The 14,372-nt window shown below is 38.3% G+C and overlaps 1 protein-coding gene across 2 annotated transcripts in view; it reads left to right on the top strand.

Moving 5' to 3' along the window:
* The window catches only part of ELAPOR2 (endosome-lysosome associated apoptosis and autophagy regulator family member 2), a 43,148-nt gene extending 29,597 nt beyond the window's left edge, over positions 1–13,551 (top strand). The window contains exons 10-23 of one of the 2 annotated variants that reach the window (XM_053462303.1): positions 743–871; positions 1,970–2,060; positions 2,924–3,026; positions 3,675–3,812; positions 4,118–4,384; positions 6,373–6,546; positions 6,820–7,009; positions 8,395–8,488; positions 9,067–9,168; positions 9,470–9,596; positions 9,985–10,160; positions 11,097–11,262; positions 13,218–13,343; positions 13,462–13,551. In XM_053462303.1, the coding sequence (XP_053318278.1) occupies positions 743–871; positions 1,970–2,060; positions 2,924–3,026; positions 3,675–3,812; positions 4,118–4,384; positions 6,373–6,546; positions 6,820–7,009; positions 8,395–8,488; positions 9,067–9,168; positions 9,470–9,596; positions 9,985–10,160; positions 11,097–11,262; positions 13,218–13,319 (1,859 nt within the window). In that variant the 3' untranslated portion in view covers positions 13,320–13,343; positions 13,462–13,551. The remainder of the gene's footprint in view (positions 1–742; positions 872–1,969; positions 2,061–2,923; positions 3,027–3,674; positions 3,813–4,117; positions 4,385–6,372; positions 6,547–6,819; positions 7,010–8,394; positions 8,489–9,066; positions 9,169–9,469; positions 9,597–9,984; positions 10,161–11,096; positions 11,263–13,217; positions 13,344–13,461) is intronic. The other variant, XM_053462304.1, reaches the window with a different exon arrangement.
* The last annotated feature ends 821 nt before the right edge of the window (positions 13,552–14,372 follow it).

Here is a 14,372-nt window from a genome sequence, read left to right as displayed (position 1 = left end):
GCTGCAGGATAATTCTTTCACCCCTCCTTTATTTGTGACCATTTGAGCTGCTTAATTTTTCTCTAATTTATCATAATTTCCCCTGATTTAGTCCTCCTCAGACTGACTTGTATACAGTCATATTCCTGGTATTCTAGCCATAGGAGCAACCAATCATGATGAAGATCCCTGGTATTCAGTGTGCCATGTAATGAAACCCAACATAGTGTTCTAGAGCAGTACTACAGACCAGGCCCAGATTGGTCATGTGGCAAACTGGGAAAATGCCCAATGGGCAGATGCCTGATGGCAGTGTTCACTGAAGCTCATGTGTCAGCAATGGTCTGTTATTGTATGGCTGCATGTACCCAGCATGTACCCAGCAGAATGCCACATGTACATCATTTAGCAAGTGCTGGCCTTAAAATGGGCTATAACTGAACCACTTGGTACGTCTACCCCGTAAACAACACAACCTCTGCCATATATATACAGATACAACCCCAGAGTCCCATATACACATTCATACAACAATAGTTGCACAGGTAATTTACACACTATACAACCACTTAGTTAAATACACAGACTTGATTTTTTCTAACAGTACATAACCTGTGTATAGTGGTTTTACATATACCATGACAGAGATGTGCAACCTTGGGCTCATTATTTCCTATACATAAATACAGTGGATTTAGATTAGATGTGTGCATTATGATGAAGGATACAATGGATTGACTAAAATGCTGTACCTGTCAAACAGAGTGTAAGCCGTGCCCTGCGGGAACAGAACCCGTCCTAGGCTTTGAATATAAATGGTGGAACATACTACCTGCTAATATGAAGACTTCCTGTTTTAATGTTGGGAACTCCAAATGTGATGGAATGAATGGTGAGTTTCTTCTAGCTACCACTTTACAAAATGCGTTTAAGGTTGTTTTTTTAATTAAACTTTGGTTAAAACAAATACAGATTGCTCTGGATTCCCTACACTATTGTTTGGGATGCACAGTTGTAGTTACGTTGTATGCTGTTGTATCAAAATTGCACTACATGGATTGGAAATTATAAATTTATTAGAAACAAATGTAATTGAAAATTAGTTAAACCTGGTTTGTAAGACTATTTCAAACAATGTTACTTTAAAAAATTAACTGATCTCAGACACAGCATAATGGGAATTTAAAGCCATTTGTACAAACTATATATTATGTAAATTATAATTTTCTATCAATAGTGATAATATAACGATGAACATGTTTTGTTACATTTAAATTAGATTTATTATGAATTTCTTTTCAGCATTTTAGTCAGTTATATAGTAGTATATCTCCCTCTGCTGGACATTATCTCTCTGTAGTTTTTATCACAGTTTGCATTATTAATTGCTGTAACGGTTCTCACTAACCAATTATTGAAATGACTCATCTCTATTGAAATCTGTATGCGTTGTCTGATTTCTTTTTCCTTATTGGACCATGTCATTTGTCACACAGAATAAGAATGGTTTCTTAGAAACACTTTGAACATTTTGTACACTAAGGATAGGTATAAATTGGTAATTGCACCCCTCCTCCAAAAAAATCTTTCCAGTGTCAAAATGTGTGAATTTACCTTATTTGATTCAGACATTTCTACAGTTGGCCCCAAATAAGTATCTAGGTTAGAGACGGGACAGGTTTGGGATGCAAGGGCTTTTCCTTTCCAGTGATAACACACCCTTTACCCTGGGGCTGATTCATTTCCATTCTGCTATTCCATCAATTTAGACAATTATGCACATCCTTTCTCAGTTTCTGTTATATAAATAATTTTCTAGCCAACTAGAAAAACAGTGAATACTACTACTGTCCTTATGATAACTCTGCTTGTTCCATTATTTTAATAATAGCATAATTGGAATGTGAAACGCTGTTAACATTTTATATCAGTTAACAAATTAAACTATTTGTATTTATACTCAACTATGTAATGTTTCATGTCTGCCTAGGTTGGGAAGTTGCTGGAGATCACGTTCAAAGTGGAGCAGGTGGCTCAGACAATGACTATCTTTTACTGAATTTGCATATATCAGGATTTAAGTAAGTGGCAATCAACTGGTAGCTAATAGGATAGTAGGTGGTAGGGCATCATGATGGAAGTGCTGCCAAAACATTTAAGTACAAGGCTGTACCAACCAAGCCCACGACTAAATGGCAATTTCAAGGGCGAAATGTAGCTAAATTTAACAAATGAGCAAAGCGCAATAGTTACCTACAGATACATGAAATATAATTATGCTAAAGTACAGTTGGCCATAATGAAAACTCACCTACCAAGACAAAGGACCCCACAAAAATGACTCATGACTACACAGATAATGGCTGGATACCCAGAATAGTCCGTGTATGATCTGTATTAAGAAGGTGGAATATGTGACATGATGTTTTGTATTGTCAGCAAAGAGAATTAATGGGTAGAAGAAAATGTATTATATATCGATGACATGTAATATAGACTCTGTTTTTCCCTGTGCATGTTCTCAAATGTAGATAGAGCACTCTGTGCCCCTGTGGATCTTAGCTGTTCTAGAATATTCCACAGAGACTGGAATAAGAAAGAACTCTTGATCCCTTCCCATCATGCTGATGTGTTTCTGTTTTGGGGCACATTAGATACTCTATTAAGAAGGAAATCCATAATGTGTGTTAACTGATACCCTCCTGTGCAGACAGCCAACAATCTTGAGTGGTGTTTGTTTAGTATCTCAAAAAAATATATAAATAAATATATAAATATATATATATATATATATATATATATATATATTCTCTTTTTACCTTGCCCTTCAAGGAAAGTCTGAATGTATACACTTTTAATGTGATGATACTTGATTCTGAATGTATACACTTTTAATGTGATGACACTTGATTCTTAATATGTTTTCATTTCTTTTAATTTCTAGACCTCCCAATTCAGTGACTGGAGCAAATGGAGCAGAATTAGGAAGAATAACCTTTGTTTTTGAAACTATTTGCTCAGCAGACTGTGTGTTGTATTTCATGTTGGTAAGTGGTTTCTGTAGCATCGATGCAGTCAGTTTCAAAACAAGTAATTGGATCATTCCACCTTCCACATCCTTACCTCCTGTATCTCATCACATATATTAAGGGAGGATGATGAAACTAGAGTAGACAAACTAAGACAAACCAATACATTAGTTAAACAAGGCCATGCCTGCAAGTTTACAATCTAGAGAACATAATGTATATTATTTATTATTTGCATGTATACCCATATTAAAGTTAAACTGTTACCTCCGCAGTTTTTAGCACGGCCACAACCTATAGTTTGCATTTTGGAGTTATCTTGTGTACATGTTACTTTGAAAAAGATGTGATCTATGTCTTAAAGAGACCAAACTAGCATGTCTAATCAATTGCCTGTCCTGAAGTTTCCCGCCTTCTGCTCACACAACCTTACAAAGGTAGCCTGAGCCAATGAACAACAGCGAGCAATGCAACAGTAACAGAGTAATAACTTAATGGGTTAGAATAATAATGCAGAACCTGAGAGCAGGAACTTAAGATGACTACTTCCATGGAATACACATATAGTGGGTTTCCAGACACATCTTTCTTATTTTAAACTGTACAAAAACATTATCCTGTTGCTTTGGTTTCTTATTGGCAATACCTATTTTGTTTTCTTTCAAGGATGTGAACAGAAAGACTACAAGCGTGGCAGAGTCATGGGGAGGAAGCAGGGAAAAACAATCTTATACACACATCATAACTAAAAATGCTACTTATATGTTCACATGGGCCTTCCAAAGGACAAATCAAGTCCTTGAAGTAAGTATATCTAGCTACTGAGCATGTATATATTCAATATAATATCAAAGTATGTCATCTTATATATAATCCATTTATAAATTCACTTTTAGAAATGTTCCTCACTAGTATGCATATTTTATTATTTACAGTTTACATTTATTTCATAAAATCTCTAGATATATTTGGAAAGTTATTGCTTTTTTTTAAAAATGAAGTACTTTTTTATTGAATAAACATGGACTATGCTAGGATGAACATGAAATTACATTCGAACTGCAAATGTTAATGCAATGCTTCTTACCTGCGTTGTTTACTTTACATAGAGTCGCCGTTTTGTCAACGACGTGGTAAAGATATATTCCATAACAGCCACAAATGCTGTGGACGGCGTAGCTTCCAGCTGCCGTGCTTGTGCCCTTGGCTCTCAGCAGCTCTCAACATCGTCCTGTGTGCCTTGCCCTGCAGGTCATTTTATTGACAAGGAGAGTAATATGTGTAAAGAATGCCCTCCCAACACCTACCTGTCTCCTCACCAAGTGTATGGGAAAGAGGCCTGTATTCCATGTGGCCCAGGAAGCAGAAGTAACAAGGTAACAGAAATTACATTACTCTGTTTATTTAGTGTCTGCTGTCTCATAATGTCCAAACATCAACGTGATGCTTATTACCTGTGTTGCTTATTCTACATAGACTTATCTTTTTGTCAATGATACGTCAAGGATATATTACATAACAGCCACAAAGGCCGCGGACGGTGTGTCGTGATGTCTCACAGCTGTCCCTTTCTCCTTTCTGAGAGCAGGGAGATTTGTGCCCCTAAACAGAGCCGTAGCTAGCTCCTTTTGCACCCAAGGCAAGAATGGAAAATTGTGCCTCCGAACTATCTCTACAGAGGTTATTTTATTTACACTGCCCTTACAGACACCTGTTCATGAACACACACATACACATGCACGCTGCCTTTACACACACCTGCCCATTAATTCGCATTCACTGCCCTTAGACACGACTGCCCATAAACACATATATACACATACACTGCCTTTACACACACCTGCCCATAAACACACATACACATACCCAGCCCTTACACACTGCCTTTACACATACCTGCCCATTAACACGCATGTACACATACACTGCCCTTACACAACCCTGCCTTTACACACCTATACACACACCAGCTTACAAATATAGAAATACCTACACTGCTCTTACACACACACTGCACATATACATACACTGCCCAAACACAAACCAGGTTACAAACACACACACATATACACATACACTGCCCTTACACATGACTGCCCTTACACACTACCTTTACACACACCTGCCCATGCACACGTATATACAAATACACTGCCCTTACACAGACCTGCCCATACACACTGCCTTTACAAACACGTGCCCATAAACACACATATACACATACACTGCCCCTACAAGCCTGTCCATACACACATGTAGACACATACACTGACCTCACACTCCCCTGCCTTTAAACATAAACATACTCCGTTCCAGGGCCCATAGTCTGTAGGAAGGAGGCTGGCACTCAGTCCCCTCCAGGAGCCCATGGCACAGAGGCTTTCGTGACAGTACGCTTTCACCCTGCTGTTTGGCCACAAAAAAGGTGTTAGGAAACCAATTGGTTGTTGAACAATTTCAGCAAAGCATCTTCTTTTCCAGTAAATCTGAAGTATGGGGGGGGGGTGGTTGCTGACAGTTTTCTGAAAACCACAACCTGCAGGCTGGATCACTGTGGTCCTGAGCCTAGCTTGTCAAGAAAGGAGGAGCGGGAGCTGTTGTCCAGCTGACTAATATGCCTCTCCTTGTTGGGTTATAAGTTGTTCTCCTACGTAAGAGAAATATAGAACTTAACTACTGTGTACTTAAAAATGCTTTCTGACTAATGCTGTAAGACTAATCGATATGCACATATCAAGAAATAGAGTTCTCTGAAACTAATTCCCAGAAGATAGGTAGGCAGTAAACTGTGCTGAGGACACCAACTACAAATCTCCTAAACACTTTCCTGCAATGTAGTGGGGTTGCCCATTAGGTGCTTGGCCTCTTCATACTTCCCTTGCCAGCGTTGAGTTTAAAACAAACAAGAACAAAAGAAACAAAGCCCAATGTTTGTTTAAAAATGTCAAATTGCAGCATGCTGCCAGCTGATCTGTTATGAAATCAACTGGCTAGCGTGATAGAAAAAAAAGCCTGATGGGCAACTGTGATGTCAAATCGCTTTGATCAGCTTTTATGTGCAACACCAGAAAGATGGTGAGGGCAGTGGCACTTGTAGCCATCAAAAGCATGTGCACTAGGGGTAAAAAAAAAAAGGGTGTCTATACATTTGTTTTTTCTATCTACATTTTATTGTATGCCTTCCCTATAACTGGGTTGTCTCCTAAATAAAACTATAGCAAAACCCTCACCTCCCAGGGGAGAAATATGTCCTGAACCCCTATCCTGGCTATAAGTGTGTAAGCTATATTGTAGATATATATCAGTGCCTGGAAGTGTCTTTATTACATGTATTTTATTGACAATACATTTATTCATTTTAAAGGATCATTCCGCCTGCTACAGTGACTGCTTTCTGTCTCATGTGTCTGAAAATCAGACCCTGACTTACAATTTCAACAATCTGAGTAGCGTAGGAACCCTCATCAATGGACCAAGCTTTACATCCAAAGGGACAAAATACTTTCACGTTTTCAACATCAGTTTATGTGGAAATCAGGTACGTCTGAGAATTATATTTGAGCTAATGTGGTAGGTTTAATCTAATAATTGAATTCAAAGAAATGTATGTTTCTGTTTTGTTTTCCCTTGGTATGCTGTTTCCAGAAATGTTTTATTCTTGTATATGTGTGCTATTTTTTAAGCATTTTACATATGACTATTTATAGAAATCTGTGTGTTTGTATATATATATATATATATATATATATATATATATATATATATATATATATATATATATAATGTTATTATATTTATTTTACATTTGTAGGGTGAAAAGATGGCTGTCTGCACTGACAACATTACGGATGTCACAGCAAAAGACATGGAAGGAGAATCTGAAGACTATTCCAATTTTGTAAAAACATTTGTATGTCAGTCAACTATCATTCCGTCAGACAGTAAGGGATTCAGAACAGCTCTGTCATCACAGTCTGTCAGTTTGGCGGATGAATTTTTAGGTAATTACTTTACACACTTTACAGATTTGCATTTGTATAATATTTGCACTGGTAAAATCTAATCTTAACCACAATGAAAGTATGCGTGTCGTGAAAAGCCAGTGCTTGTCTGCTGACAAGTATGCTCTTCATATTATCTCTGACTAATTAGAAACTGTAGGAGTGTTATTAAGGCTAGAGAGTGTACATTCTGAGTTTGAAGAAAAAATGATAGCTTGCATGAGCGTCTTTTAATATTTACTTGGAAAGAGTGAATTTTCCCAGGGGCATGTGGTGTTTCCAAACTCAAAGCAAGACGAGGAATACAGTATATACATGAATACAATTTTTATAACTTTTATATTTTTTTTATACTGAGTGATAGTGGGGTCGATTAAATGTCTTGATTTAATCAAGTGCAACAATGGTCGTAAAAACACTGTAGGAATCGATTCAGTGGCCAGACTAAACTGGAAACAAGGACTGTACACGCAGGAAATGCTCCATTCAAACGACCTCGTTTATACGAGGACTAAAATAGATACATTTTTGCACATACATTTCAGACCGCCACATTTAAATCTAAACTCAATGTAGACACCATACCAGCACCAATTAAACACACTGCTCATGCACAGGCGAACAAAAATTAACCCCATCAAGGACACTTAACCAAAACATGTGAACTGTGAGAACAGCAAAATCACTTTACTAACAATGGGATGAAAGGAAAGATGCAAAACAACATTGTTTACAGTAGTTGGCTAACTTCCCAGATTTATTCTAGAAACTCTGCCAGCTCTTTAATTGACCACTTATGAGTTACTTATGAGCTGGCAGTTTCCCCAAAATAAATCCGAGAACTTAGCCAACTGTTGCAAACAATGTCATTTTGGATCTTTCCTTTCATCTCATTGGTTTTGCTGTTTTTATGGTGCATTTTGTAGTGATTCAGTTGTTTCTGTCTTCTGTAAATTTTGGCTGAAAACGGTTGTTGTTATGCATGAAGTCAGGAGCATTGAATTGCTCTGCACGTTTGTATACAGAACATATACAAATCTGTATTTCCCAACTGTGGCTACATTTATTTGGGAGCACTGAATTAACGCTAGTATACCCATGGCAATGGTTTCAAATGATAGCCCTACTTGTCCTGGAAAAAATATATACTTTAGATGAGTAAAAGAAAAATATTAAAATTGCTGGTTGGTCAATGTAACCTCCTTATCTACACCAAAAAAGAGATGATTTTCATAGTGAAGAAAGATACATTTAATCTATTGTTTGAGGGTTAAACAATTCTCACTGATCGTTAAGAATATATTAGAGGATCCTCTACACTTGTGTTACATAATAACCTTTGCAACAATTTTTAATGTAGAATATTTATATTTTTGCCAATGCAGGGGCTACAGTGAACACAACACTTATGGGGATTTCTATTAAACCAAATGCATTTCCAGCTCCACAAAAGATACCAGATGTGAATTTCTTTTACAAGTAAGTTGCAGGTGAATTTTGCTAACAAAACTAACTGTAAACATTTCAAGATTGTAAGCTTGCGAGCGGGGCTCTCTCCACCTAATGTATCGGTTTGTCTTAGTCTGTCAATTCTCGTCTTGTCATACCCCTTGAATAGATGTATTGTATTAAGCACTGCGTAAATTTCCGGTGCTATATAAATAAAAGATAATAATAATAATAATTTACATTGATGTGGAAATTAGTAAAGTTCTGCACATGTAGAGACATTTTTTTTTTTATTTAAATGTCAAATAATTTGTCACCCTCAAACGTGATTAATGTATCTATATACAGTATATCTAAGAAAACTATTACTGAATGACATTTGATTCATTCATTTGCAGATTTAAGAAATTAATGTAAACATAACAGTGGTGTAGGTGCCTAGTAATTTTTACAAGTTGATGATGACACTAGTAATGCATTTATGATATATCTCTTGGTTATTAAAAGCAGTAATAACAGGGTTTTTTTTAATCTAAAGTACATTACTTATAGAAAAGCAATGGTAAATAGTTTTTTTCATCTTAGTGCATGTTACTTTTGTTCTTAAGATCATCCGCAGCTACTTCTTCGTGTGAAAAGGGACGGGCAACGGTAATATCCATGAGATGCAATCCCACCATACCAGGCCAAGGGGAGATCTCAGTGCCCAGGTAATGGATATCAAGAACATTTATGTTAACAGAGGCAGAAATATTGTAATAAATAATGCAGCAAAATAGAAACGAAATAGGAAAAACCTAAACACAAGGCTAGAGGACATTGGATATTTTTAACCAATCAAGGCCTTCCACTTAAGCATAGAAACTTCATCTGAATAAACGAAAGCATAACAGACTTTTTCACCCCAAGAATTTTGTTTTCTAACATTTCACTGGCTGCACTTACCCCATTAGAAAATATTGGGAAAAACATGCATATTTAAGTTGGTGTTCTGTTACTTTGTCTTGCTAGAGAGTGCCCAGCAGGTACTTGTGATGGGTGCAGTTTCTTTTTCCTTTGGGAGACAGTGGAAGCGTGTCCACTCTGCACAGAAAACGATTATCAGAAAATAGAAGGCGCCTGTAAGAAAGGAAAGCAGGTAAGGGTAACATTCTAAATTTGCTAGGAGATGTTTCTGTGATAAAACATTTTATCATAAGTGGTTTTTTTTGGTGGTTATAGCTTAATTGCTGTTTACTTTCTGTTATTCAATTGACTTAATTCTAACCAGTGTACCATCTTGTAAATGATTTCTTTTTTATGTACGCATGTAACATACTACTTTATTTATTAGTATTATTAGCTCCTTAAGGATACTAGATATTTTACACTTCAGGGTGCACGCAGTTTCAGAATTTTTGCCATGTGTTTGTTCAACCTTGATTTCACTAAGCTATAAAGTTTTTTCAGGACAAGTAGTACTGAGATTGTAGACTGAAAAAAAGCCAAAAGGTTCTAATCGCAAAGCTGTAACTTATTTTTTAAAGGAAACACACTATGTATGGAATGAGCCTAAACTCTGTAAAGGCTCTTCGCTGCCTGAAAAAAGGGTGTCTGCCTGTGAATCTATTGACATCTGGCTGAAAGTGGGAGCAGGTGTAGGAGCGTTCACTGCTGTACTGCTAGTGGCACTGACTTGTTACTTTTGGAAGAAGAATCAGAAGTAAGAACACTATCTTTTATTCATCATATTGACATTAAATATCTTTCCCTCATTGTGGATTAGACATAATGGCAAGGCAGGTTTTGAAAAAGCCTGCATTTTGATATTGTTATAGGAAAAGCATAACGATATGTACTAGACCTGCAGGGCTGGCCCTACAATGGAGCCGAGTGGGGCCCCGAGTGGGGCCGTGCGTTTTTTTTTGTAGTGGAGGAGAGAGAGGGGCGCCGAGTAGTTTTCGCTTACCCGCTCGGCGCCCCTCTCTCTCCTCTGCGAGCCCTCTAGCTCGGTCTCGGTGCCGGCTTGTAATGCTGAGCGCCGGAAGGGACGTCAATTTCTGGCGCTCAGCATTACAAGCCGGCACCGTGGCAGAGCAGGGAGACTCGCCGCAGGACTGTTTAACAGTAAGTACAAAGGGGAGGGTAGATAATGGCGTCGGCGAAGTTTAAAATGCCACCCCCTCCCGGCGTCGGCAAGGGGGGGGCATTTTAAACTTCGCCCCAGGCGGCATTAAGTCTTGGGCCGGCCCTGTAGACCTGTACATTCGGATGTGTACACATTTTAATTAAGAGAGCGAGTAAGTGTGAGAGAGCTTGCGTGAGGGTGAGTGACAACAAATTTAGTTTCAAAATGGGTTAAGCTCTGAATTTCCTCCAAACCGAAAGAGCAGGAAATAAAATTTGTTACCTGAAAACTATCAGACCAAAAACGAGACAAGAGATTCAGCAGAATTGTTCTTGGTCCTTTTGTCTAATATGTACTTTTCTCAGGAAGCATATTAGTTAATTATTTCAAATGGGGCACTATTTTACAGTGAATAACAACTGACCTTGGTTGGCTGAGATATCTGCAAATTGAGACTGATGATACAGTTTAGCATGCGGAGTACATGTTTCACATGCACAATATGGACCATTAACCACTCTTCTTTTGCAGGCTGGAGTATAAATATTCCAAGTTAATTATGACTGCTAATTCGAAAGAGTGTGAACTTCCTGCCCCAGACAGCTGCGCCATAATGGAAGGTGAAGATAATGATGACGATGTGGTATACTCCAATAAACAGTCATTACTGGGAAAGCTCAAGTCACTTGCTACAAAGGTAAGATAGCAGAACCTCAGCACTAAAGTACATCAAAATACCGTATTTGCTCGATTATAAGACGACCCTGATTATAAGACGACCCCCCAAAATCTGAATATTAACTTAGGAAAAAAGAAAAAGCCTTAATATAAGACGACCCCAAAGGAAAAAAGTTTTACCAGTAAATGTTAATTCATGTAAACTATTTTTTTTAATAAAAGCTATGATTGAGAAAAATATTTTTTTTTGTTTTTATTTCTTGTATTTTCCAACCTGTCCCCCAGTTACGCACATCTGCCCCCAGGCTTGCCACTCCAATATGGCACTGTGGCCCATGATATGCCTTTTAACCCTCTATATGCCACTGTGCCCCATGGTATGCCTTTTGACCCCCTATGTGCCACTTTGCCTCCAGAAATGCCTTATACCCCTATATCCCATTCTGGCATTTAGTGGGTTAAAATGCATATTATGGGGCAGAGTTGCATATAGGGAGATATAAGGCATTTCAGGAGGCAGAGTGGCATTAAGGGAGTTAAAAGGCATTGTATAGAGCACTCTGCCTCCAGAAATGCCTTATACCCCTAAATGCCACTCTGGCATTTAGGGGGTTAAAAGGCATATTATGGGGCAGAGTGCCATATAGGGAGGTATAAGGCATTTCAGGAGGCAGAGTGCTCTATTAAATGCCCCCTTAACGCCACTCCAGAAATGCCCTATGCCCCCATTTAACACACACACACCCTATACCCCCATTTAACTAACACACACACACACACACACACACTCTCTCTCTCTCTCTCTCTCTCTCTCTCTCTCTCTCTCTCACTCTCTCTCTCTCTCTCACTCTCTCGCTCTCTCTCTCTCTCTCTCACCCCTCTCTCCCCTCTCACCCCTCTCACCCCTCTCACCCCTCTCATCCCTCTCAGCCCTCTCTTACCGGTGCTTCCAGCCGGGGCAGCGGGTTGACGTCGCATTCCGCTGCAGCCGGAAGGAGGTGGAGTTGGCAGCGGGGGTTTGTATGCGTCCGTCGCGTATACTTTCCCCGGCTATCAGAGATCAGAGTTCCCCGCACCGGTGCGGCACCGATGTGGGGAGCTCTGATCTCGGACAGTCGGGGAAGGTCTACGCGACGGACGCAGACAACCCCCGCTGCTAGCCACACCTCCTTCCGGCTGCAGCGGACGTTGTCTACGCGGATCGCGTAGACGTCAACCCGCTGCCCCGGCAACACAGCAGGAAGCACCGGTAAGTGTGTGTACGATGGGGGGGTGAGACAGGAGGATCCAGGTCCCCTGCAGCGGTGCGGGGGATCTGGATCTTAGTTTCCTAATCAGACCTCTATTTGAGGTCTGATTAGAAGACGACCCCGATTAGAAGACGAGGGGTATTTTTCAGAGCATTTGCTCTGAAAAAAACCTTGTCTTATAATCGAGCAAATACGGTATTCTGGATTTATGTGTGTGTTAGCTATTGTACCACTAGAGGGCACCAGTATACTGTACTGAAGAGTTCTTTTAATGGCAGTGATAATTAATATTGACTTTTAGAAACCTTGATTTTATAAAACGCTGTCCCCATTCCAGGTCCTTGAAAACTGTAAAGCAAGTCTAAATATATCTATAATAAATGAACGTTGCTACCATGCACAGTGTGTTACAGTGGGCTATATCAATGACTGATGCCATGAATGTCATGAATGCCTAGCATGGCTAAATTAAGATAGTTTACAGTTTTTGTAAAGACAAAACAGAATTGGTGAATATAATGCATTTGATAACTTTTATAATGCAACAGATACTGCTTGTGTTGTCATGTTCCAAAGATGATCTGTTGAAAATTATTGTAGTTAGAACTACAAGTTCTGCAACAAAAACATGGCTTTTTAGGAATGGCTTATTTTATATTATTCTTACATTTTTGCTGTATTTTACTGCTCTAATTTTCTGCATGCATTATGATGTCATGGACAGCCACATAATGTATACACAGAAGTTTCTCCATGGCAGAAAGTGCCAACAGCAAATACAAAGATTCAGGCTTTGATGTCCCTTCCAGTATGGCAGGATGAGTAGAGGTTTACATTTTTCTCAAATGAGGTATGCCAGCATCTTACATCACAATTCTCTAAAAAAAAAGTTGTATTGACATGAATTGTGTCTATAAGCGTACTTTAGTGTGAGCTGTGTTGAAAACGGAATTTCTTTATCATTTCAGGAAAAAGAACACAATTTTGAGTCCGTTCAACTCAAATCTTCCCGGCCACAAAATATATGAAAACCAGATAATGCCTTTTAGACACTGAAAGATTTTTTTAGGGAAAAAAACAGTATATATATATATATATATATATATTGTAACAAGAAGAATAAAATTATTTGTGGTACCTGTGAAAATCACCAAGGCATGGAATGGAAGAATGGAATATCAAAAGATCAAAATAAATGCTTGGCTGCCTTATTACGTGATTGAATATATTGCCAAAAATGGAATATTAGTTTGGATTTAAAGTTCAACTCAGGAAGAGAAAAACTAATGCAGAAAATATCCAGTCCATTCTGCATTGCTTGTGCATGTTCAGTCATTACATTGTAACACTTCTACCACTGGAGTAGAACTGCCAATATCTAGTCAAGAAATTCAAATATTATACAGGGCCTGTACTATTGTTCATAAACCCTTTTTAATGTACTGTTTTAAGGACATTTGAACTGTGAAGAAGATATGGGTGGAAATGGGAAAATGCTGGGTCAGATAAAGTAGTGGCCTTAAAACACACAAATTAACACAGTCATCCCATCATTTATTTAGAATGTTCTAATAATGTCATTTATTTATTTAGAATGATTTAATAAGGCATTCTCCACTTGTGGTGATTCCTGCCCCAAGAGCAGGAATGCAAAAAACTAGCTTTTCTTTCTCAGTGCTTCGGGCACCATAGGATAGATTGTGAGACAAAAAACTTTATTAAAACTGGATTAATAATATAAAATGACACCAATCACGTGCAAGTAGTGTAAGGGTATAAGAGAAAATTTAAAGTATAAAATATGAAATATACTTCCCAAAAAAAGCACTGCAGCAACCCTCAAAAAACTGGAATCACCAGTGTTCTATATGGCCATTTA

Source organism: Spea bombifrons, chromosome 4, assembly GCF_027358695.1.
Source record: "Spea bombifrons isolate aSpeBom1 chromosome 4, aSpeBom1.2.pri, whole genome shotgun sequence".
NCBI lineage: Eukaryota > Metazoa > Chordata > Amphibia > Anura > Pelobatidae > Spea > Spea bombifrons.
The sequence above is the reverse complement of the archived record's forward strand: the minus strand, read 5'-3'. Positions and strand labels throughout refer to the sequence as shown.